This window comes from Delphinapterus leucas, chromosome 13 (genome assembly GCF_059928025.1).
Source record: "Delphinapterus leucas isolate spDelLeu-1000000601 "Yukka" chromosome 13, BTC_Dleu_Yukka2, whole genome shotgun sequence".
In the NCBI taxonomy this organism is placed as follows: domain Eukaryota; kingdom Metazoa; phylum Chordata; class Mammalia; order Artiodactyla; family Monodontidae; genus Delphinapterus; species Delphinapterus leucas.
The window spans coordinates 13188773-13212285 of NC_143141.1; the positions used below are offsets into that span (position 1 = coordinate 13188773).

Below are 23513 nucleotides of genomic sequence, written 5' to 3' on the forward strand. Positions count from 1 at the left end.
GGGCCCCGGCTGGGCAGGGTCTGAGCTAAGGCAGGAAGAACACTGGCACAGGGGTTATCATGCAGTGATGCTCAAGCCATCATTATTGACAATAATGGAACGCCTCTGAAACGCTCTTGGTCCTGACTAAATTGGGAAGAAAATGCCTAAATTTCTACTACTCATATCTACAAATCCAGAAAACTGTGATTAGAGATCAAGAAAATAATTAACATTGAGAGATTTCAGCTTGGACCTAGTGAGGGCCCAAGCAAGCAGTAGATTCTTCAGCTCAGGCTCTCCAGGTAAATAATAGGCAGAGAAAGAAAAAAAGACAGAAAGATAGGAAGGAAAGAAGGAAGGAAGGAAGGGGGGAAGGGAGAGGGAGAGGAAGAGAGAGAACAAGAAGAAGAAGGGAAGGAGAAGAAACAGGAACAAGAGGAGGAGGAAGAAAAAGAGGGAGGCGTGGGGAGGGGAGGGGAGGGGGGAGGGGAAGGAGAAGGAAGGGGGGAGGGCGGTCACAAAGGAGGAGGAGGAGGAGAAGGTGGGTAAGTGGGGGAGGGAAGAAGGGAGGGAGGGAAGGAGAAAAAGAAGGGAAAGAAAGAACAATTGAAAGGAGAGTGGAAGGAAATCAAGCAAGCAGGAATGTAAGAAAGGAAGAAAGGTTGTCATAGCAGGTTTTTCCATATGCAGCAGTGTATAATTTAAAATTAAAGTGGACAGGAGAGGACTTCCCTGGTGGTGCAGTGGTTAAGAATCCGCCTGCCAATGCAGGGGCAGGGGTTCGAGCCCTGGTCCCGGAAGATCCCACATGCGCAGAGCAACTAAGCCCGTGCGCCACAACTACTGAGCCTGCGCTCTAGAGCCCGCGAGCCACAACTACTGAGCCCACGCACCTAGAGCCCGTGCTCCGCAACAAGAGAAGCCAACGCAATGAGAAGCCCACGCACCAAAATGAAGAGGAGCCCCCGCTCGCTGCAACTAGAGAAAGCCCGTGCGGCAACAAAGACCCAACACAGCCAAAAATAAATTTATTTTTAAAAAATAAAAAAAATAAAGTAGGCAGGAGAGCACAGTGGGAAACCTAGAAGCCCGCCCCCCCCAGCCGCTCCATTTCCTCACCACCCCACACTGGCTTAGGGTCGCTCTCTCACCCCCACACTTGCCTGGGGAAGGAAAAGAGGCCGAGGGAGAGGAGAGCTTTGTTAGAGACTACAGCTAGCTCAAGGCATTCGTGCTCTCAGCTCTTCTACTTAAAAGCTCTAAAGCTTTAAAGAATTCGTTTCTCAGTAAGGTACGTGATACAATTAGACCCTCAGAGGCACACTGGGAGTCATTAACAGCTGAATAAAGGTAACAGGGAACAGACTTACAGAATTAGGAAAAGAGACCAAGCAGAAAGCAGCTAACTTAATGTCCATAATTTAGACAGCAGTGCAATTTAACAACCGTATTGACAGCCTTGAACGTTTGTCAAGGAGCAATAACCTCTAAGTTGTAAGAACCCCTAAGGACAGGAAAAATGGAAAGAAGAACAAAATCATTTTGTTTTTGAAAAAAAATTAACTTTTTCAAAGTAATCAGGTTTGTAAAACCATCATCCTTGCCGATTTGTCACACGTAGGAGAGAAGTCCGATAAAGCAGCTGGACCAATGGGTGTTAACACTTGCCGTCAAGCTCTTCTTACCTTCACTCTTGCTGTTCATCTAGTGGGTTCTCCACGGGCGTTTTTTTCTACTGTCTCCTCTGCCACAGCTGCCAGTGTTCCTTGCCCCATGGGCCCAGCTGTGGGGAAGGAGTTCCCCAGCAGTCGTAGCTCCTAAATTGACTTTGGGTAGCCTGGCATGGTGGCTCCCAAGTCTTAGTGGTTGCAAGTGACAGCAAATCACAGGTAGAGTCACCTGTGGGAGCTGGCCCCACTCCCAGAGATCTGATTCTTGTGATCTCTAATGGGACCCAGGCACTAATCTGTTCAAGGAAGCCTACAATGTGGTTCTAGTGGGCACTGAGGTTTGAGGACTTTTCAGTTCTCTAGTCCTTTTAATTCACAATTGGTGAAGTTCAGGAACCTTGGTGGAGTTTTTTGAGGGCTTTGTCTGAAGATGTGTGGAGAGGCACTTTCTTTCATTACAACTCAAAGGGGTCTCATCCTAGTGGGCTGAGGAACAGTCTCTCACCTCCCACTGAGGGTCCTCACTGCGAATTCCTGCAGGCAGAAGCTTGGGCAACTGTTTTTGTTGGCTTGCTTGTTTATTTGTTTCAGATGTGGGCATAGTGCAATATCAAATTCTAGCACACACACACACAATACACAGACAGACAAGGAGAATGCATATCCAGTGACTCCATAGTCATGAACAAAAAGGAGACATGAAACAACTATTTGCAGGTGACGGATATACCAGAGATGAAACCAGTGACTGTACAGGATGCAGGGAAAGCAGCAGCAAGTATAAAATACGTAACATTAATCCAGACTTTAAAAAGAAAAATAAAATCCTCCATGGAACACCTACCTAAGTAATTAAAATAGTTAGAAAATCAAGAAATCAGTCAGCCCTTGCAAAAAACTAATTGTAACAGTGAAAAAAAATTGAAACTGGAAGACATATTAACCCAAAAATGAAAAACCAAGATTTGATTCTTTATTTAAAAACATGACTAAAAGAGGCTGGCTTGAGCAACCAACAAAAAAGAGAAAGAATATTATGAGAATATTAACTTGTTTTAAAAAGGCAATTATCATCATTTAAAAAGGCAATTATCGGGCTTCCCTGGTGGCGCAGTGGTTGGGAGTCCACCTGCCGATGCAGGGGACATGGGTTCGTGCCCGGGTCCGGGAAGATCCCACATGCTGCGGAGCGAGTAGGCCCGTGAGCCATGGACGCTGAGCCTGTGCGTCCGGAGCCTGTGCTCCATAATGGGAGAGGCCACAGCAGTTAGAGGCCCGCGTACTGCAAAAAAAAAAAAAAAAAAAAAAAAAAAAAGGCAATTATCATCATAGAAAACCCATATTTTTCTTAAATGTTATACATCAGTTCATGTAACCGTAATAGCTACAAACTACTATGCAAATTAAATTAAACTGTTTGAGAATCCAAACTTTCAGAAAGTCTAGCCCTTGGGTCATAAGGAAGACTTATGCTGTCCAAGCTAGGAGGTTCCAAGGGCAGGTGAGACCATGCCTGGGGGACCACTACAGTAGATCCCCTACATACGAACCTTCAAGTTGCGAGCTTTCAAAGATGCGAACTTATGTTCGCCTGTCCAATCACGTCAGGCGTGAGTGAAATTGCACTCCATCTCCTATTGCTGACAATCCTGCAGTTCTACCATCTCCCACCTCCTCCAGTCAGTAACTCTTCTTGCCTGTTCCCTCGACGCCAGCCCTGGATGCCAGCTGTTGTACTGCACTACTGTACTTTTCAAGGGACTGGACTGTACTATGAGATTAAAATTGTTTTATCTTTTGTGATTTTCTTTAATGTATTATTTGTGTGAAAAGTATTATAAGCCTATTATAGTACAGTGCTATATAGCTGATTGTATTAGTTGGGTACCTAGGCTTTGTTGGACTTACGGATAAACTAGACTTACAAACACGCTCCAGGAATGGAACTCGTTCGTATGTAGGGTACTTACTGTACTACCATTGCTACCATTCCCTCCCACCCACCACAGAGGGTGCTGTTGACCCCTATCCCTTCCTGTCTGATGGCTGCTGGTCTAAGTCCCCATATTGGCCAGGAAGGTTTCTCTGAAGGAGGGTGGCTCTGCGGTGACCCCATTCCCATGGTACTACTAATACACAGGAATATGCACCTGGTACTGCATTTCCAGCTACAATAGTACAGCGGAATTCCCAAGCATAACAGTGCATCCTTCTTTGAGATTCCTAGATGAGATCTGTTTCCTTACATTGATCCAGATATGTCAGTTATCATCCCTGGTTTGTACTGATTGGAGACAAATAATATCAGGGCTTTGCCCTACTCTCTGCTGATTTGACCATAACTGGGAAACTATATTCCACTCTGGGCACCACACTTTTAGAGGGTCATAGGTCACCCAGACCTCATCAAGAGGTGAATGGCTAGGACCCTGCATGTGTTTCATTCTCTTGGGGATCAGTAACTAAAACTGGGGATATTTAGACTAATTTCTTTAATCTTAGTCTTTGTTTTATGAATTCATTGTGATTATCACCAGTCTTTATTCAGTCAACAGAATATTTTGAAAGATGACTGCTATGCTCTGAATGTTCAGAAATGTCTAAAATCCATATGCTGAAAATCTAACCCCCAAGATGATGGGATCAGAAAATGTGGGACAAAGCAGAAAATAACACAACATTGTAAAGCAATTATACTCCAGTAAAGATGTTTAAAAAAAAAAAAAAAGAAAATGGGGGCCTTTGGGAGGTGATTAGGTCATGAGGGTGGAGCCTCATGAATGGGATTAGTGCCCTTATAAAAGAAGCCCAGAGAGCTCCCTAAGTCCTTTCCACAGTGTGAGGTTACAATGAGAAGTGTGTGACTCAGAAGAGGGCCCTCACCTGATTAATTGGCACCCTGATCTCAGACTTTCAGTCTTCAGAACTGTGAGCAATGCATGTCAGCTGTTTTTAAGCCACCCGGTCTGTGGTTTTCATTACAGCAGCACAAATGGACTAAGATAATGACTATTCTTTTCCTTGCTGTTTCTAATTTATGTGTTAATTTTTAACGATTTTATTTATGTGGGTTCTCATTTTTTCTCCTTAGAATTGCACTCTCTTTCAGTCTTATTCTGTTTTGTTTATGTTCTCATCTTTGGGCTCTTATTTTGTTGAATTAAATTCCTATTGACTTACTCTATGGTGTAAAACAATTGTGAAGAACTTCCTTCAGTTCTTTGTGGCATTATCATTGCAGCTAAGTGATCCATCGAGTACAGTGGGCACAGTGCCCAGGACCCACAGTACTTTTAGGGGCCCAGAGAAATGTATTAATTTTTATTTCTTTTAAAATCATAAAAAAATATATATAATAATATTGAATACATAATATTGAATTCACCTTGAACTTAAATAGTCTTTACACCATTGTGGTCATAAAATACACTTTTTAATATTTTTCCTATGGAGGAAGGGGCCCACAGACACAAAAGTTTCTAGAACACATAAAAGTTATAATGTGACCCTGATTTTCGTAACTAACAAAATAAACATTCATTCCTTAATATCATTTATTACATTGTTCATAATTGAATTTCTCCATCATAATTGTTGTTGTTTTTTTTTTGTTTTTTTTTTTGCGGTACGCGGGCCTCTCACTGTTGTGGCCTCTACCGTTGAGAAGCACAGGCTCCAGACGCGCAGGCTCAACGGCCATGGCTCACGGTCCCAGCCGCTCCGCGGCATGTGGGATCTTCCCGGACCGGGGCACGAACCTGTGTCCCCTGCATCGGCAGGCAGACTCTCAACCACTGCGCCACCAGGGAAGCCCATAATTGTTGTTTTATAGCAAGCTTCTGAGCATAAGGATCCAAATAAGCTTAACGATTAAATTTGGTTGTCGTGACTCTTGAGTCTGTAATCTACAATGGCCCCTCTTTCCTTTAACCCCCTTGCCAGTGACTTGTTGCAGACATCAGATTAACTGCCCTAACCCGGTTGGTTGTCTTCCTACTTGGACTTGTCTATTTGCTTCTTTGTGGTGTCATTTAACTTCTTTCTCTGTTTACTATATTTCTTATAAAAGGAAGTTAGCTCCACAGGCTTAATAAATTTATGTTTGACTTCTGTGGCAAAAATACTTTACAGAGGTGCAGTGTGCCTCATGTCACATCACAAAGGAAGCTCCCAATGTCTGTTGTTCCGATTTTCTTTTTTTTTTTTTTAAGATAGCTTTTTTGATATGGACCATTTTTTTTTTTTTTTTTTTTTGCAAAAAAGCCTTTACTGGATTTCTTACAATATTGTTTCTGTTTTTATGTTTTGGGTTTTTGGCCACAAGGCATGTGGGATCTTACCTCCCTGACCAGGGTTCGAACTCGCACGTCCTGCATTGGAAGGCGAAGTCTAAACCACTGGGCCGCCAGGGAAGTCCCTGTTGTTCCGATTTTCATGATGCTAAGATTAATCATTACATTCAGGTAGTGACAGATAATGATTTAATGCATTAGTAATTGTTGCCTGAAAAAATGTTTTTCATTAGGCTTTGAAAATGGTGATTTTTCTACTTCGTTCATTCTTGTCACAGCAGTTTTTCTCATCATTCAGAACGATTTTGCTCATATAGTTTATATAAATAAGATAGGATAAATGCTGACGTTTTCCTTTGAATTGCCAGTTTTCATATTAAATAGTTGTTATGGTAGTTGCTTTCATTGCTATCCAGTGGATTGTTCTCCTTTTCCTCTAGCTCTCCTGAAAATCTTAGAAGAAATAACAATCTGATAACAATGAGTGTGTCCAGAACCAGCATGTGATCCTCTCAATACTAGTCTTTACTAAAAGGAATCAGAATTTCTTAAAAGAATGGCTGATTCCGGGTCTGGAGCAGGAAATATACAAGATGATCCTGGCATATTTTTCATGCTAGAAAGCTAGGAAGTTAAAGAGTAATGGCTTGGGTCAAAAGACATAGACATACATATGAAGGGGTTCTTATTAACCAAAAGTAGAACAACATGAATATCAAAAAAGGATAATGAAAGCAATTGATTAAAACAATTGACTCTATGAAATGTATGAGTTCACTATTGAGAGGGAGAAAGAGAGATAGACAGACAGAAATACATGTATAATGTTTCAGACATTGTCAAATTTCCCTCCATAAGGGTTGCACCATTTGTATCTCTTCGAAGAATGTATGAGTATCTGTTCCCATACAGCCTCACCAACAGATATATTGTTGAATTTAATAGGTGAGAAGTGGCATTTCATTGTAGCTTTAATTTACACTTATTATGAGATAGGTTGAGCAAGCTATTCTTATGTTTAAGATCTATTTTCAATTATTTCCCTATGAACTCTGTGTTCTTATGTTTCAAATTTTTTTCTATTGGATTGTTGGCCTATTCCTCAATCAACTTCTAAGTGCTATTTGTATATTAGAGAGAGTAGTCCTTTGTCTGTGATATAAGCTGCAATATATTTTCCCACTTTCTCATTTGTCTTTTGACTTACCTCTTTACTTGTGGCCATTTTAAAAATCACTTTATTGATGTATGATTGACATACGCAGAACTGTATTTATTTTGCGTATACAATTTGATGAGTTTAGAGATAAGTATATACCCATGTAACCATCACACAATCAATGCCATAAGCTTATCCATCACGTCCAAAAGTTTCCTCCTGTTCTCTATCTATCTATCTATCTATCTATCTTCCCATCTATCTATTTTTTGTCTTAACACTTAGCATAAGATTTACACTCTTAACAAATTTTTAAGTATACAATACAATATTATCAATTATAGGCATTATGCTCTAGGACTTAATTGCTTTGCATAATGGAAATTTTGTATCCTTTACCAATACCTCCACATTTCCCTCCCTCTCAGCCCCTGGTAACCACCATTTTACTCTGTTCCTAGGAGTAAAACTGTTTTAGATTCTTTATATAAGTGGGATCAGGTAGTATTTGTTCTTCTGTGACTGGCTTAGCATAATATCTTCTGGGTTCATTGATATTTTCACAAATGACAGGATTTCATTCTTTTTTAAGGTTGTATGTAAGCAAATATCACGTTTTCTCAATCCCTTCATCCATTGATGGACATTTAAGTTCCATGTCCTGGCTATTGTCAATAATGCTGCAGAGAACATGGGAATGCGTACATCTTCTTGAGATCCTGATTCAAATGCCTTTGGATATAAACCCAGAAGTGGGATTTCTGGATTATATGGTAGTTCTATTATTAATTTTTAAAGAAACCCCCATATTGTTTTCCATAGTGGCTGCACCAATTTATATACTGACCAACAGTGTACAAGTGTTCCCTATTCTTCACATCCTCACCAACATTTACCTTTTTTTTTTCTTTTTTTTTGCTATGGAGTTGTAGGAGTTCATTATTCATTTTAGGTTTTAACTCTTTAGCTGATATATGGTTTGCAAATATTTCCTCCCATATTACAGAATGCCCATTCACTTTGTTTATTGTTTTCTTTGCTGTTCAGAAGCTTTTTAGTTTGATATAATCACATTCTTTTCCTTCTGTTCCCTGTGCTTTTGGTGTCATATTCAAGAAATCATTATCAAGGCCAATGTCAAGAAGATATTTTCTCCTTTGCTTTCTTCTAGGAGTTTTACAGTTTCTGGATTTATGTTTAAGTCTTCAATCCATTTCGAGTTTATTTTTGTGTATGGTGTAAGATATGGATCCAATTCATTCTTTTGCATGTGGATATCCAGTCTTCCCAGCACCATTTATCCCTTTCCCATTATATTCTTGGTGTCCTTGTTGAAGATTAGTTGACTGTTTACATGTGGGTTTATTTCTGGGCTCTATTGTTTCGTTTGTCTCTGTGTTTGTTTTTTTCCCCAGTTTTACTGAGCAATAATTGACATACATCATTGCATAAGGTTCAAGATATACAGCATGATGGTTTGACTTACTTATATTGTGAAATGATTACCATAATAGGTTTAGTTAATATCCACCATCTCATAGAGATACAATAAAAAGAAAAGAGAAAAAAAGTCTCCTTGTGATAAGAACTTTCAGGATTTGCTCTCTTAACCGTCTTCCCATATATCATACAGCAGTGTTAACTACAGTTATTATGTTGTACATTACGCTGCTAGTATTTATTTATCCTGTAACTGGAAGTTTGTATCTTTTGACCATCTTCTTCCAATTTCCCCTCCTTCCACCTTTTGCTCCTGGTAACCACAAATCTGATCTCTCTGATTTGGTGATTTTTTGTTCTTTTAGACTCCACATGAATGAGATCATACAGTATTTGTCTTTCTTTGTCTCACTTATTTCACTTAGCATAATGCCTTCAACGTCCATCCATGTTGTTGCAAATGGTAGTTTTTAATGGCTGAATAATATTTTTCTTGTATGTACATACCACAACTTATTTATCCGTTCATTTATTGATGGACATTCAAGTTGTTTTCATGTCTTGACTATCGTATATAATGCTATTATGAGCATGGGGGTGCAGATATATTTTTGAGTTATTGTTTTTGTTTCCTTTGGATATATTCCCAGAGGTGGAATTGCTGGATCATATGGTGGCTGTATTTTAATATTTTGAGGAACCTCCATACTGTTTTCCACAGTGGACGTGACAATTTACAATGCCACCAACAATACACAAGGGTTTCCTTTTCTCCATATCATGACTAGCATTTATTATCTCTCAACTTTTTGACGATGGTTTTTCTAACAGGTGTGAGGTGATATTTCAGTGTGGTTTTAATTTGAATTTCCTTAATGACTAGTGATGTTGAGCCGTTTGTATATCTTCTTTGGAAAAATGTCTCTTCAGGTCCTTTGCTGCTTTTTAAAATGGATTATTTATTTTTAACTCTTATTGTATGAGTTCTTTATATATTTTAGATATTAACCCCTTATCAGATATATGGTTTGCAGGTATTTTTTTCCCATTTCATAGGTTGCCTTTTCACTTTGTTGATGGTTTCTCTTACCGTGCAGAAGCTTTTCAGTTTGGTATAGTTCCACTAACTTACTTTTTATTTTGTTGCTTGTGCTTTAGGTGTGATTTCTGAAAAATTGTTACTAAGATCCATGTCAAGGGGCTTTTTTCTTATATTTTCTTCTAGGAGTTTCATGGTTTCAGGTCTTACATTTGTCCATTTGTCCCTAATTCATATTGAGTTATTTTTTGTGAGTGATGTACAATAGGGGTTTTTATTCTTTTACATGTGAATATCCAATTTTCCCAGCACCATTTATTGAAAAGACTGTCTTCTCTCCATTGAGTATGGCTCCTTTTCAAATATTAGTTGACTGTATATGTTGGAGTTTATTTCTGGTCTCTCGATCCTATTTCATTGTTTTATTTGTTTGTCTTTATGCCAGAACCATACTATTTTGATGACTGTAGCTTTGCAATAAAATTTGAAGTCAGGAAGTGTGATGCCTCCAGCTTTGTTCTTTTTGCTCAAAATTCCTTTGGCTGTTTTTAGTCTTTCTTGTTTTCATATATGAATTTTAGGGTTTTTCCCCCTATTTTTGTAAAGAATTTCCTTGGCTTTTTGACAGGAATTGCACTGAATCTGTTGATTGCTTTGGGTAGTATGGCATTTTGACGATATTAATTCTTCCAATCCATGAACACAGGATGTCTTTCCATTTATAGCTTTTAAAATTTCTTTCATCAACGTTTCATACTTTTCAGTATACAAGTCTTTCACCTCCTTGATCAAGTTTATTCCTAAGTACTTTATTCTTTTTGATGCTAATGTAAATGAGATTGTTTTCTTGATTTCCTTTTTGGATTGTTCATTGTTAGTGCATAGAAACATAGCTGAAATTTGTATCCTGTGACTTTACTGAATTTGTTTATGAGTCCTAACAGTTTTCTGATGGAAATTTTAGGGTTTTCTAGATGATCTATAAGATAAAGTCATCTACAAACAAATAATTTTATTTCTTCCTTTCTAGTTGAAAGCCTTTTTTTTTTTTTTCTTTTTCTTTCCGAATTACTCTGAGGAGAACTTCCAGTACTATGTTGAACAGTAGTGGTAAGAGTAGAAATAATTGCCTTGCTTTGGATCTTAGAGGAAAAGTTTTCAGCTTTTTACCCTTGAATATAGTATTAGTTGTGGGCTTTTCAAAATGGCTTTTGTTGTATTGAGGTACATTCCTTCTATATGTAACTTATTGAGAATTTTTTTTATTAAAGGGTGTTGAATTTTGTCAAATGCATTTCTTGCATCTATTGAGTTGATCCTGAAATTTTTATCCTTCATTCTATTAACCTGGTGTATCACATTGATTGACTTTCATATGTTGAACCATCCTTGCATCACAGGGATAATTCCCCCTTGTTCCTGATGTATGATCCGTAATTAGTTAAAATTAATTAGTTAATTTCCACTTATGTCTCTTAGTTCTCTGAGGGTCATTATTGTCTAGCTCATTATAGAACTAGTACTTGTGGCAATATTAAAAATGATTCAAAAAAGAAATCACTGCATTGTGTATATCTCACCTCCTTGCTCCTAATTAGTGAAAAACTCCGGTGCAGGTGAACATTTAGGTCCAGAGTGAAATTTTCCATCACTGCTGCTGAATGCAGAACTGGCAAGTTTAGTATCTGCCAAGCAAGCAAGCCCTTTATCTGTTCCACAGTCACTAGGAACACACCAAGGATGAACGTTCACTACCTTTCATTCACTGTGATGGTTGCATCGGGTATCCCCTGCTTTTGCTGGGTCCATCAGTGTGGGAACTGCCCTGTACACTTGGAACTCACAACTCATCCATTTTCCCAACTGCTTTGAATTCTTGCATGGTACACAGGCCTACTCTGCTACTATTTGTGGACAGAAAGTGCACCTGCAAACATGTTTGCGGGGACATAGGCTCTTTCTGGAAGGTTACTCATGAAACTAGAGCAGTGGCTGACTCTAGGGAGAGAAGCCGGAGGCTTGGGAACCCCTGTGAATTTTACATCATGCGCTCCTTTGCCTGGGACACATAAATGAATTAATTGAAATGGAAGAAAAGGAAGAAAGATGGAGAATTATATCATGGGTTGATCAATAGTGACTTAATGGGTGAAAACTGAGTCCATGAAGGTGACTGTACCTTTTATGGCATCTGAAAGGTCTAAGAGATCACTGAGTGTTGACCTCTATAGTAAAAAAGAAATAAAAGATTGAAGACCCGTATTTTGACTGAGGTAGATTACACTTTTGTGCTACTCTGTGCTTATCAGATTGCGTGAGTGTTACCATGTTCATTTATTCACTCATCCAACAAAAACTCGTTGTGGTTTACTATGTTCCGTGCACTGGGCTGGGTGTTTAGGATAAACAAAAGAGAGAATAAAAATTTTAATAAAACAATCTTTGTCCTCAAATAGCTTATAAGATGGGATAACCCTGAGAAAGCAGAGACTTCATGAAGACTGAGGGGATGGAGAAGTATGTTCTCCCAAGGCGCCAGCTCTCTCCCCTCTGGGCCCCCGCACATCCTCTTCCTGCTATGTTCTCCTAAAGCCCTAGAGCTCTCCTCCCCACATCCCACCTCTTACTGTTTTCCTATCTCACTCCTTTCAGCTCTCAGCTGAGAAGACGTTTCTTTGGAGCAGCCTTCCTAACCTCTCAAGTCCAAGGAGATGTCTTTTCACGCGTGGCCCAGGGCCCCTGCTTACTCCTATCAAACACATGACACTGATGGTAACGCAGCTGGTTTATGGTTTATTATGTTAGACCCTGAGCTCTGCTCTTTGCTAAATGTCAGGATCTGGCACAATTTCTGACCCTTAAATATTAACAGAATGAAGGAATCAATGGTGGCTATTCAGCTTGGACAACAGAACCCTTGCAGGACCAAGGAGTCAGGTGATCTTGCCTTAAACTTATGAAGTCCTGTCATGGGCTTTGCGGCAGGAAGCAGAATCAAACTGATGGGTGGAAATTCAAAAAGGCAGAGTTTGCCTTTGTATCTGGAATGTTGTCATAATCAGAACTAACCAACTATACAGTAGGATGTACGAGGGAAGTAGAAGTCTTTCATCACAGGCATTTTTAAAGTAAAGCCAAGAAATGGATGGTGCCAAGGGTGTGTTCAATGTTTGCTGATGCCAGAAATACAGTTATGGTTGATCAGTTAAATCTACTGGAAAGTTCATGGCAGGTTTTTTTTTTTTTCATATTTGTTTTAAAATACAAGAGTAATACCAGTCCATACTGAAGAATTTGAAAATCATATAACATTAAAAAGAGAAAAATGACAACAACTGATAATCCTATTAACAAGGATAAACTCTCTCAAATTTTGGTTGATTTCTTTCCTATCTTTCTTTTATAGTCAATATTGAAATGTAATAATAATTTTAAAGTTATCTTGATTTTTTCACTCAACAATATACGTTTTTCTTATATCATTATTTTTAGTTACTATTATCAATTTTAGTGAGTATTACTATTTAAAAGAACCATATGCTTTCCCCTCACCATTCTTTTTTTGAATTCTTGGCTAGTATTTAATTTTTCCCTAATATAAATAATGCTGAGATGAACAGAATATGTAGATTTCTAGTCATTTTTAAATGAATGTCATGTAAGTAATGCTTAAAGAATGTTACAGTCATAATTAGCCAATACAAGGCTTAAAGGGATTATTTTTGAACATTCCTTCTTAAGTGTGTTCTCTAGGAGGTTTTCCTGATAAATTATTGTTAAATTGAAAAGGTGACTCTTTCTGACCTTCTCTGATAATCACAACTGATGAGGAAAATGGAAAAATCCAAGAAATTCTTTGCCTTTAAGTGCAGGGAAAGAGTACCTTACAGCGACCAAATAGAAAATAAAAAAATAAATTAAAACCCCAGCCTTTGTAACGATCGCATGTCTTCCTCTAGTGGTCAAAGTGGGTAAGTGCAACTTCTCCAAACACAAGCACCAATATTGCTTAATTTATATTTACAGACTCACGAGATGAAGAATTAGGAGGAATCCTAGCGAGTACATAGTTCAATTTCCTCATTTACAAAGGAGCAAAGCAAGTTTCGTAAGAAGGAAGTGACTTGAGCAAGGCCATACAGACGTTAGGAACTGAGCTTAGAACAGAACTGTCGTTTCCAAATGCCGTGGTTGATGCTTCCTGACGGTCCAGCCCTACTCCAGATGCTGCAGCTCTGTCTGGTTTCCTCCTCACCACTCTTTCTGGACCTGAGGGGTGTGTGTGTGTGTATGTGTGTGTGTGTGTGTGTGTGTGTGTGTGTGGCAAGGAGGGTAGGCATTAGGAGTCCTTCCTTGTCAATAATCTGAGCATCGTATAAATAAGCTGCTACCTGCATATATGCAGTTTTCCTAGCTACACCCCACCCACAACTTCCCCCAACGCAACTTCTTCTCCTGATATTGTATTGGGACTCTCATACAATCTGAAAACAAATGTTGCCGCAGAGTCTTATGGTCCTTCCCACGGAATATGACCTGAGCACCAGGCCCTCCCCCTCCCCTCCACCCCCGCTTCCACCAGCATGAGGAAACCTCAGCGGGGCTCCTGATGCCTCATTCTCACCTGGGCTGCAGGGGTGCTCTCCAGAGGTAGGGTCTTACAAAATGAGTTGTGCATTCATTTCTCATACCTTTAAACTCTGAAAAGCTCACGTAACTTCTGGCAAGACAGGATTCTAGAGGACCAGAATCTTATTCTTCACAAAGATCATTTCTATTGGGTATTAATAAATCATAATGGGAGACTTTTCCTAGGCTGCAATTTCCCTGGGAACAGCAGGGCTGAGGTTAATTTTGGAGGATCATGGGTTCCTACACAGAGTTCCAGGTGGATCCTTTGCTGGATCACAAGCACACTCTATATTTAATGGAGCTTTCGTGTATGCAAGTCGGCTGGGCAGAGGAAGAAAGAAAGAGAGCTGAGGAGACAGTCCAGACGTGCCAACATTTAAAGGGAGAGCAGAAAAATGTATTCAGTAAAAGACAGCTAGAGCCATCAGAGAGGAAGTAGGAGAGTTAAGAGAGAAGAGACTCACCCAAACAAAAGGAGAGGATTTGAAGGGGGGGATGAGCAACAGTGTCTGATGCTGCAAGCGGAGCAGGTAAGAGAAGGGCTAAGACGTTGGAATTGGTGGTTGCGTGGCCACTAAGGGTTTGGCAATGGTGATTTTGCAGTTTCAGTGACGTGGTGAGGGCGGCATTCAGTAGCAGCTTGAGGAGTGAGAGGATGGTGAGGGATTGGAGGCAGTCAGTGTAGACAATGCTTTCAAAAAATGCTCTTTTTTCCAGTTTATATATATATATATATATTTAAATTAATTTTTATTGGAGCATAGTTGATTTACAATGTTGTGCTAGTTTCTGCTGTACAGCAAAGTGAATCAGTTACGTCCACTCTTTTTTAGATTCTTTTCCCATATAGGTCATTACAGCGTATTGAGTAGAGCTCCCTGTGCTGTACAGCAGGTCCTTATCAGTTATCTATTTTATGTACCGTTGTGTGTATATGTCCATCCCAATCTCCCAATGTATCCCTCCCCTCCCCTTTCCCCCTTGGTAACTATAAGTTTGTTTTCTCTATCTGTGGGTCTATTTCTGTTTTGTAAATAGTTTCATTTGTACCACTTTTTTTAGATTTCACATATAAGTGATACCACATGATATTCGTCTTTGTCTGACTTACTTCATTCAGTATGACAATCTCTAGGTCCATCCATGTTGCTGCAAATGGCATTGTTTCGTTCTTTTTTATGGATGAGTAATAGTTCATTGTATACGTGTACCACATCTTCTTTACCGATTCCTCTGTCAATAGACATTGAGGTTGCTTCCACATCTGGGTATTGTAAATGGTGCTGCAATGAGCACTGTGGTGCATGTATCTCTTCGAATTATGATTTTCTCCGGATATATGCCCAAGAGTGGGATTGCTGGATCCTGTGGTAGCTCTATATTTATTTTTTTAAGGAGTCTCCATATCTCCATAGTGGCTGTACTAATTTACATTCCCACCAACGGTTTAGGAGGGTTCCCTTTTCTCCACACCCTCTCCAGCATTTATTGTCTGTAGATTTTTTGATGATGGCCATTCTGACCATGTGAGGTGATATCTCACTGTAGTTTTGATTTGCATTTCTCTGATAATTAGTGATGTTGAGCAATGCTCTTAACTTAGCAAGTAAAGGGAGAGAAAGAAAGAAAAGTGTGGTAGCCACAGGGAATCACAAATCCAAGGCAAGCAGGCTGGTATTTGAGCATTTTGATTGGCTTAGGAGGAGAGCTCAGTGAGGGGAAGGTTGGAGATGCTGCAAAAAGGGGGACAGTGGATAAAGGTAGATCTGGAGGGGCAACAGTGGAGGGACAGTCTTCTTGTGAGACCAGAGAATGGTTGGGGGCACTTCCTCTTCTCTTAGAATCTTCCATACTCACTTTCCTCACGCAGGACCCAGAGCAGCAGGATACAGGAAGCTCATCTGAGTCTCCACGTCTGTGCTGTTATGTGCCTGAGGCTGATACCTGGCCAGCTGGGCCAGCAAGGATGAGTAGGAGGAAACCAAATAGCCCTTCCCCTACCCCTTAGCTTCTAGTCGGGTGTGAATTGTGTAGACTAAAGAAATCGTTCTTTGATCCTGCTGGTTTAGGTCTCAATTTGCCTCCTCAGCTGAGAATCTCCATTTTCGCTCAATTCTATTAACTAATTCATCTCAACTTTGGGGCTCTCATTGTCTGGAATTTATCTTTATTAAGTACTTTCACAGGTCAGCATGTTGGTGAGGGATATCATTCTATTTTTCAGGTGATGCTTTCTTCCAGAATATGTTCTGTCTGTATTTGGTAAGCATCCTTCTTTTCTTACAGTATGTTTCAAAGTTGCATTTAAAAAACTGGTATAGAGTGAAGTAAGTCAGAAAGAAAACATCAAATATCGTATATTATCGAATATATGTGGAATCTAGAAAAATGGTATAGATGACCTTATTTGCAAGGAAGAAATAGAGACACAGACGTAGAGAACAAACTTATGGATACCAAGGGAAAAAGGGGGGGTGGGATGAATTGGGAGATTGGTATTGACATAAATACACTATTGATACTGTGTATAAAATAACTGATGAGAACCTGCAGTATAACTCAGGGAACTCTACTCAGTGCTCTGTGGTGGCCTAAACAGGAAAGAAATCCAAAAAAGAGGGGATATAGGTATACGTATAGCTGATTCACTTTGCTGTACAGTAGAAACTAACACAACATTGTAAAGCAACTACACTCCAATAAAAATTAAAAATATATATATGCACATATACATATATTACACTTCCTATTTATTTTTATTACTATTTTTTTTTGCGGTACGCGGGCCTTTCACTGTTGTGGCCTCTCCCGTTGCGGAGCGCAGGCTCCGGACGCGCAGGCTCAGCGGCCACGGCCCACGGGCCCAGCCGCTCCGCGGCATGTGGGATCTTCCTGGACCGGGACACGAACCCGCGTCCCCTGCATTGGCAGGTGGACTCTCAACCACTGTGCCACCAGGGAAGCCCTACACTTCCTATATTTAAAAAAAAAACCTGGTATAGCTCTTTCTAATGACTCTCTTGGCTCTGATGCAGCAAATCTTCTTGAATCCCTTTCTGTTATATCTGGATCATTCCTTCCTTTCTAAGTTAAGGTTTGAACTCTGACTATTGGATTCTGGACAGGTTTCTGTCACTTGATGGCATGGGGACAGGGGAGAGTTCTCATACAACCTTGGTCTGGGGACCCAAGAGTTGCTTTCCTTTCTCTGTCTGTATGTGGGTTCACACAACCTATGTGGTTACAAGAACTGCTCCAATAGAAGGATATCCCTGGGGTTCAGATTATTACCTCAAAATCACTTTGGACCTGGAAATTCTCACTTCTACAAGAGGCACACTCCTGACAGTTGGATTTATAAGTTTCACCAATTTTCCTTTATCACCCATGTCTTGTTTTCATGAATTTTTCTTTCATCACCCATGTTTTGTTAAAGAAGAATCAGAACCGGGCAGTAGTTAAGTGATAAAAACAGGTTTTGTCCAGGACAATTGCAATAGGGGAAAAGAGACCTCAGTACAGAGGTTCAGCTCTGAATATAGACAGCATGGACAAGAAGTGTGGCTACAAGCTCTGTGGATGAAAAATTACTAAGAGGAAACATCAGGGGTAAGGGGATGGGATGGTCTGGCTAAATCACCCTAAAATTGGATAATGCAGAGACAAACATGGAACCTAAAAGTCTGTATAGCACAGGGAACTATACTCAGTACCGTGTAATAACTTATAATGGAAAAGAATCTGAAAAAAGAAGATATATATGTATAACTAAATCACTTTGCAGTACGCTTGAAACTAACAACATTGTAAATTAACTATACTTCAATCAAAAAAGAGTTTTTGCAGAAAAACAAGAACAAAACAAATAATCAGGGCCTATTTGAAGAAGGGTTCAGGGGAGCCTGAGTAGAGTTTGGACAAGGAGAGAATCTTAGTTAGTTAGTTACTTAGTTAATTTTATTTCCTATCAGGTTCACTGGGGAGAGTGCTGTGCCAGGTGAGGACAGGGGACCTCTCTCAGCTGCAGGGGAGGAGCAGGGATTGGGGGTGGGGAGACCTGTGATCTGCTTGATCAGTGAGATATAAGGTGATTGAGGGTGCAGTCAGTGTTTCCCTAAAGAATTGTGAACCCTCATAAAAAGACAAGAGGTGAAGAGCAAAGCCCTGCCTTTAATCCTGGAAGAGTTATGAGAGAACATGATGCTCAGAGCCATTGCAGCCCTCTTGAGTCCATGAGGTATTAAGCCCAAGATCAAAAAACCAATGAGGTGAAGGTGGCCAAGCAAACATATAGAAAGAAACGAGGACGTTTCTGCTGTCACTGAGCTGCTGCATCAACTCTACAAGCTCCAAACCTCAGGCTTCTTGTCATTGCTTAAACTTCTATCATTTTTTAATTTGCTTCTAAATTTATTCTAATTTATACAGAAAAGGCAGGTAAAAGGAAGAGGCTGGTGGGACCTTAGATCTACTCTTTAGTAGAGGAGAGTCATTATCAACATGTGTGTGAGTGCTGGTGGGGATTTGGAGGCATAAAAGCAGGAAACATAAGTAATGCTCTCCCAGGCATGTCATGCTATGCCCACGGCTAGAGAAACCCAAACCACTCTGAAGAGTTCATGAATTCTACTCTTTCTCTATCTTTATTTCTCTTTTTATATCTTTAGGATGAGACAGCCTCTTGTTCTCCTTAATCCCTCCATCCTCCAGGGGTCATTCAAATAGAATTGTGGTCAAGAAACAGGAAAAGTTGGAAAAGACCAAGTCTGTGGAATATATGAGTCTCCTCAACACCAAAATTGTGTTCCAGGTTTTCCCTCCATTCTCAGCTGTTCCTGCAGGGGAGATGCTGACTCATCCTGCCATTTCCTATCAGGGTGCAATCGGAGGATTTACAAAGAAAAATTAATGCTCGATTCCTGGGATGGGAAGCAGGAAGATGGTTCTGGATTTAGGATTCACAGCATGGAGGAGTCCAGAGTGAATTCTGAGAGGGGCTATGCATGTGGGAAGAAAGAACTTAGACCCCAGACCTACGGCCACAGCCTTAGGAGCTGGAAGGTGAGGCCACTGGTCAAAGAGCCTCGGGGATCTGAGCTGGTTCTCATCAGGAAGTCCATTTCAACAGTGGACATGCCTGCTTGTCTCTCTTGATCGATCCCTCCACATGGTCCCCGAAACAATGGCTGTCAGGTCCCTCAGTGGAGGTTGGATGGATCCCTCTGGATGAAATAGGCTTTACCCAGGGGTGTGTGTGAGCTTGAAAGTGAGACCCCATTCAGAAAGCAGATGGGTTGCTGATCAATAGAATAAAATAACAGATGAGCATAGGAAATCCTCAAGAGTTTATACCCATTGTACTAACATCTTCTAAACTTCAGGAGTTTCCCACTTACAGTCAATCTACTCTGTAGCTGTTGAAATCTAACATCTTGTGTGATTCTGGGCTGGCTAAGAAGAAAAGTATCACAGGAGAGCTAGTTCTTGCCTTTTTCTCCAAGTGTGGTTAGGATAGAAAAGTTCCCTCCTAAATAATTTGTTTTCTTTACAAGGGTTCCAGCCCCCATCTCAGATCAGAAACCCCACAGCCACAGAGGGCTATCTGAATCCTTTCTTTGGTGCCTCTTCTTTTGCATCCCTCCCCTGTCTGCTGCACCAGCACACCCTCTGCCCAGTCTCTCTGTATGGGTCTGATGCACTCCCCAGTCTCTGAGCACTTCCTACCAGGATGTTACTGCAGACTTAGGGGCAGCTCCTCTGGAGCCTGGCTTTCTGGATAGCAGGTCAGCAGGGAGGCTGTGGGGCGAGACCAGATTAGTAAACCCTCTCTCTTAAGTGAACACGCATGCTCTGTGCATGTCCCCTGCTGTGCACCATGAATGCCGCTTTATTATTTTAATTTTTAGCAGTGAGTGGAGACATCATCCTGACCCAGATGCCCAGACATCAGGACAGAGAGTCACCATTTCCTATCAAGCCAGTGCCAATGTATACAGAGAAATATCTGGATCTGAATAAAACGTGGACAAAGGTTTGAGCCCTTTATATCTCACATCTCTACCTTGGCCCCTGCTGTCCCAGCCCAGCAAAGCAGCAGGGGAAGTAGAACCTACTAAGCCTTTAGCATCAGCGCCCTGGAGCCTGGGGACTCCGGGCAGTGTTACTGCAGGCATGACTGCAGGTAGCCAAACCACAGTGGTGCAGCCTGTGCAAAAACACTCCTGCTGCCTTAGGGCCTGAGTTTCTAAGGAACCTGCTTGCCACTAGGCAGCCAGTATCCTGTACCAGAGAGATGCAGCTCACATGGAGCTCCTGAGTGAAAATACACATTCTTTTCCAGGTGGATGTAGAAGTTGCTGTTGGTACCCTCAGGCTTTCCACTTCCGTGCGCCTCTGCTGACCTCCTAAACCCCATCTGTGCCTCACTGCTCACGCTGAATAAGGGGGAAACAGCTGTGCCTGCATGTGTCGCAGGTCAGAGGGCCTGGAATGAGCACCTCCTAGGACAGCCCTCAACAGAAGGAGGTGCGTAAATACCTCAGCGCCCTCACATCTCAGGTGGAATAACTCAGGGACATTCACCTTGTTTCCACGGTGGGGTTGAGGTCCAGTCAGCCTCAACAGCAACAGGCCTGCTGATGTGTGCTGTCACGGTCCATCTTCTCTTCCCTCCTCCCCTGGCAGTGCTCCCTGCACCTCTCACATATGCTGCCTGCATGGACATCCTTGCCACTGGCAACTCAACCTGACCATAGGCAAGTTCTTATTCTTGGAAGGCATCTCTGCTCTGAAATTTTTCCATTTCTCCTTTACTGATGGATAGGAAAACTTAGGAAACATTTAATTTCCCCTTACCAATCTCTCTTAGATTAGGTTCAAGCAGCAAGTTTTTTCTTCTGTGGCACTAAATCAGAGGAACCTCTGCACAGACGGTTATGCCCTGTGAATTCCTCATTAGAGGAGTCTCTCAATCCCTAAGACCCACAGACCAGAGGGCCCCTGAGTCTCAGATTCCTCCCAGCTTTATGGATTCACATATCTGTGTATTGCTCCCCGTTCTCTCTTCCTCCTAGCCATGTGCTTTACGATGTTCATTTAGGGGAGAACTAATTTATGTTCTGGCGATATTAGAGGGGTTGATGATCTGAATTATGTCACCCCGCAGTTGCCAAAGATGTCCACATCCAAATCTCTGGAACTTGTGAATGTCACCTTCTATGGCAAAAGGATCTTCGCAGCTGTGATTAAGTTAAAGATCTAAGGGGATATTACGCTGCATTACCTGGTGAGGTGGTGCTAAGTAATCACAGGGGTCTTTATAATAGGGATGTTGGAGGGTTAGAGTTACGGAGAGGAGAAATGATGGAAAGAAAGGCCAGAGGGATGTGAGGAAAAGGCCATGGGCCAAGGAAAGAGAGTGGCATCTAAAAGCTGGAAAAGGCTGGGAACAAATCATTCCATTTCGCTGCCACAAGGAACATAGTGCTGTCGGCCCCTGATTGCCAACCAGGGAGACCCAGCCAGACTTCCCACTCACAGAACTGCAAGGTAATAAGCTTCAATTATTTGAAGCCAATAAGGTCGTGGTGATTTTTTATAGCAGGGAAGTTATATGAGGAGAGGGAACATCTACTGCCTCTCTGGGTGGATAGATATTCTCTGTTCTCCCAAAAATTTCTGACTTTTTATCATTTGGTGTCAATTTTGATAAGAGATGGAGAACATTTTACTGCAGGAGAAGCAGAATTTCTCTTAGGGAGAAAAGTCTCTTGGATAAGATGCCTTGCTTAGCTCTTGTACAACCTGGGTATCTGAGAGTTTGGGGTTAGCTCCCAAAGCACATGTGAAAAGGGGGAAGTTGTTGTTATCTTTTTTATTTATTTTTATATTATGCTGGATTATCTGGGGAGGTTGAATTTCTTCATAGGACACAATCTTAGCAGGGAGAGACAGAGGTGGAGAAATGGGAAGGACACGTGGAGATGAGGAAGCAATCGAGGCAATGCAAGAAGTGCCTCTTCTCACAATCTGGAATAATGTCACTGAGAGTTTGCAAAGGTTTGGAGAGAGTTGTGCTTTATAGGAGAAACCGCTGAGGGCTGAGTTTAAGGTGAAGGTCAGCATGGTGTGGGGCAGGAGCCCCAGGGAGCTGTAATCTAACAAGGTCCTTCTGGTTTTGTCTTTTCTCCTACTTTATAGGCCATGAGCTCATTTATGGGATGGATGTGGCCTCATGGAAGGAACAGATTTAATGTCACACAGATCTGACTTTGAATTCCAGCCCAGCACCCGCTGACCATGTGACATTGGCCAAACCACACATGCGCTCTGATGAACTCTTCTCTTATCTGTGAAATAGATCACTACACACGTAAAGGGGTGTTGTGAGGGTTAACCAGATGATGCACCACGATGTGTGTGTGTGTATATATATATATTTTGTGTGTGTGTGTGAAGAGTACCCAGGTGGTCTATTTTACGCACCCTTGAATATTTTAGAATGAGGGTGCTATGGAAGATATTACTAGCCATATATTATCATTTCTACTGAAAGTCATCAATATTATTCCACAAAATAAATACATCCCTCACTGTAGCCTGTGACGTTTCATGTGCATTTTTTCTACCGTAAAATCTCTTTTCCAGAGATTTTTCTTTTCTTTATTTTTAATGAGGAAAAGGGATTTTGAGGGAAGGAGGTGGGGAAGACAATTAGCTTTCCCAGGCAGCAGATGGGGCAGTGTTCACTGCTCATGCTACTTCCCTCTTCCCTAGAGCATCACAGGACCCTTCTTCCCCTCGTCTCCAGAGCCAGGGGTGAGGCTCCCACAAGAATCACCCAAGGGGCAAGCTCCAAGGGGCAGACTGAACTCCCTTTTTATGCCTCTGTTTTCTAGGCTTTGCCAAACTTTGGAAAAAGTCTGACTCTGCTTTGAATGCTAGGGAATTCCTCAATTTAGATAGATGAGAATCTCAGTTTCCAGTGCTCAGGGCATTTCTTATCAAGAAGGGGATAATTACTGAGGAGCTGTCACCAGACCACAGGCACTGTGTGTAAACCCAGCCTTCACCCTCCTTTCCTGTGTCCTGCAGAGCCCGTCCCATTCCCTGCAGGGCTGGTAGTCTCAGAGCAGTGAGCTTGGTTCACTGACCTCATATCTGGTGGTCAGTGTTGGCTGTTGGCTGAGGGGCCTCAGTTCTCTTCCACATGGCCTCTCATCCTCCAATAGGCTAGATCAGCTTTCTTATATCCAAGAGGGAAGGTGGAAACTGCAAGGTACTTGAGACCTAGACTCCAG

At 41.3% G+C, this 23513-nt stretch overlaps 1 protein-coding gene across 1 annotated transcript in view; it reads right to left on the reverse strand.

Annotated features, from left to right (window-relative positions):
• Window positions 1–2644: 2644 nt before the first annotated feature.
• Window positions 2645–23513, reverse strand: part of RPIA (ribose 5-phosphate isomerase A) — a 155710-nt gene continuing 134841 nt past the window's right edge. Inside the window, exon 9 of the mRNA XM_089922829.1 lies at window positions 2645–2934. Coding sequence (XP_089778955.1) covers window positions 2726–2934 — 209 coding nt within the window. The 3' untranslated portion in view covers window positions 2645–2725. The remainder of the gene's footprint in view (window positions 2935–23513) is intronic.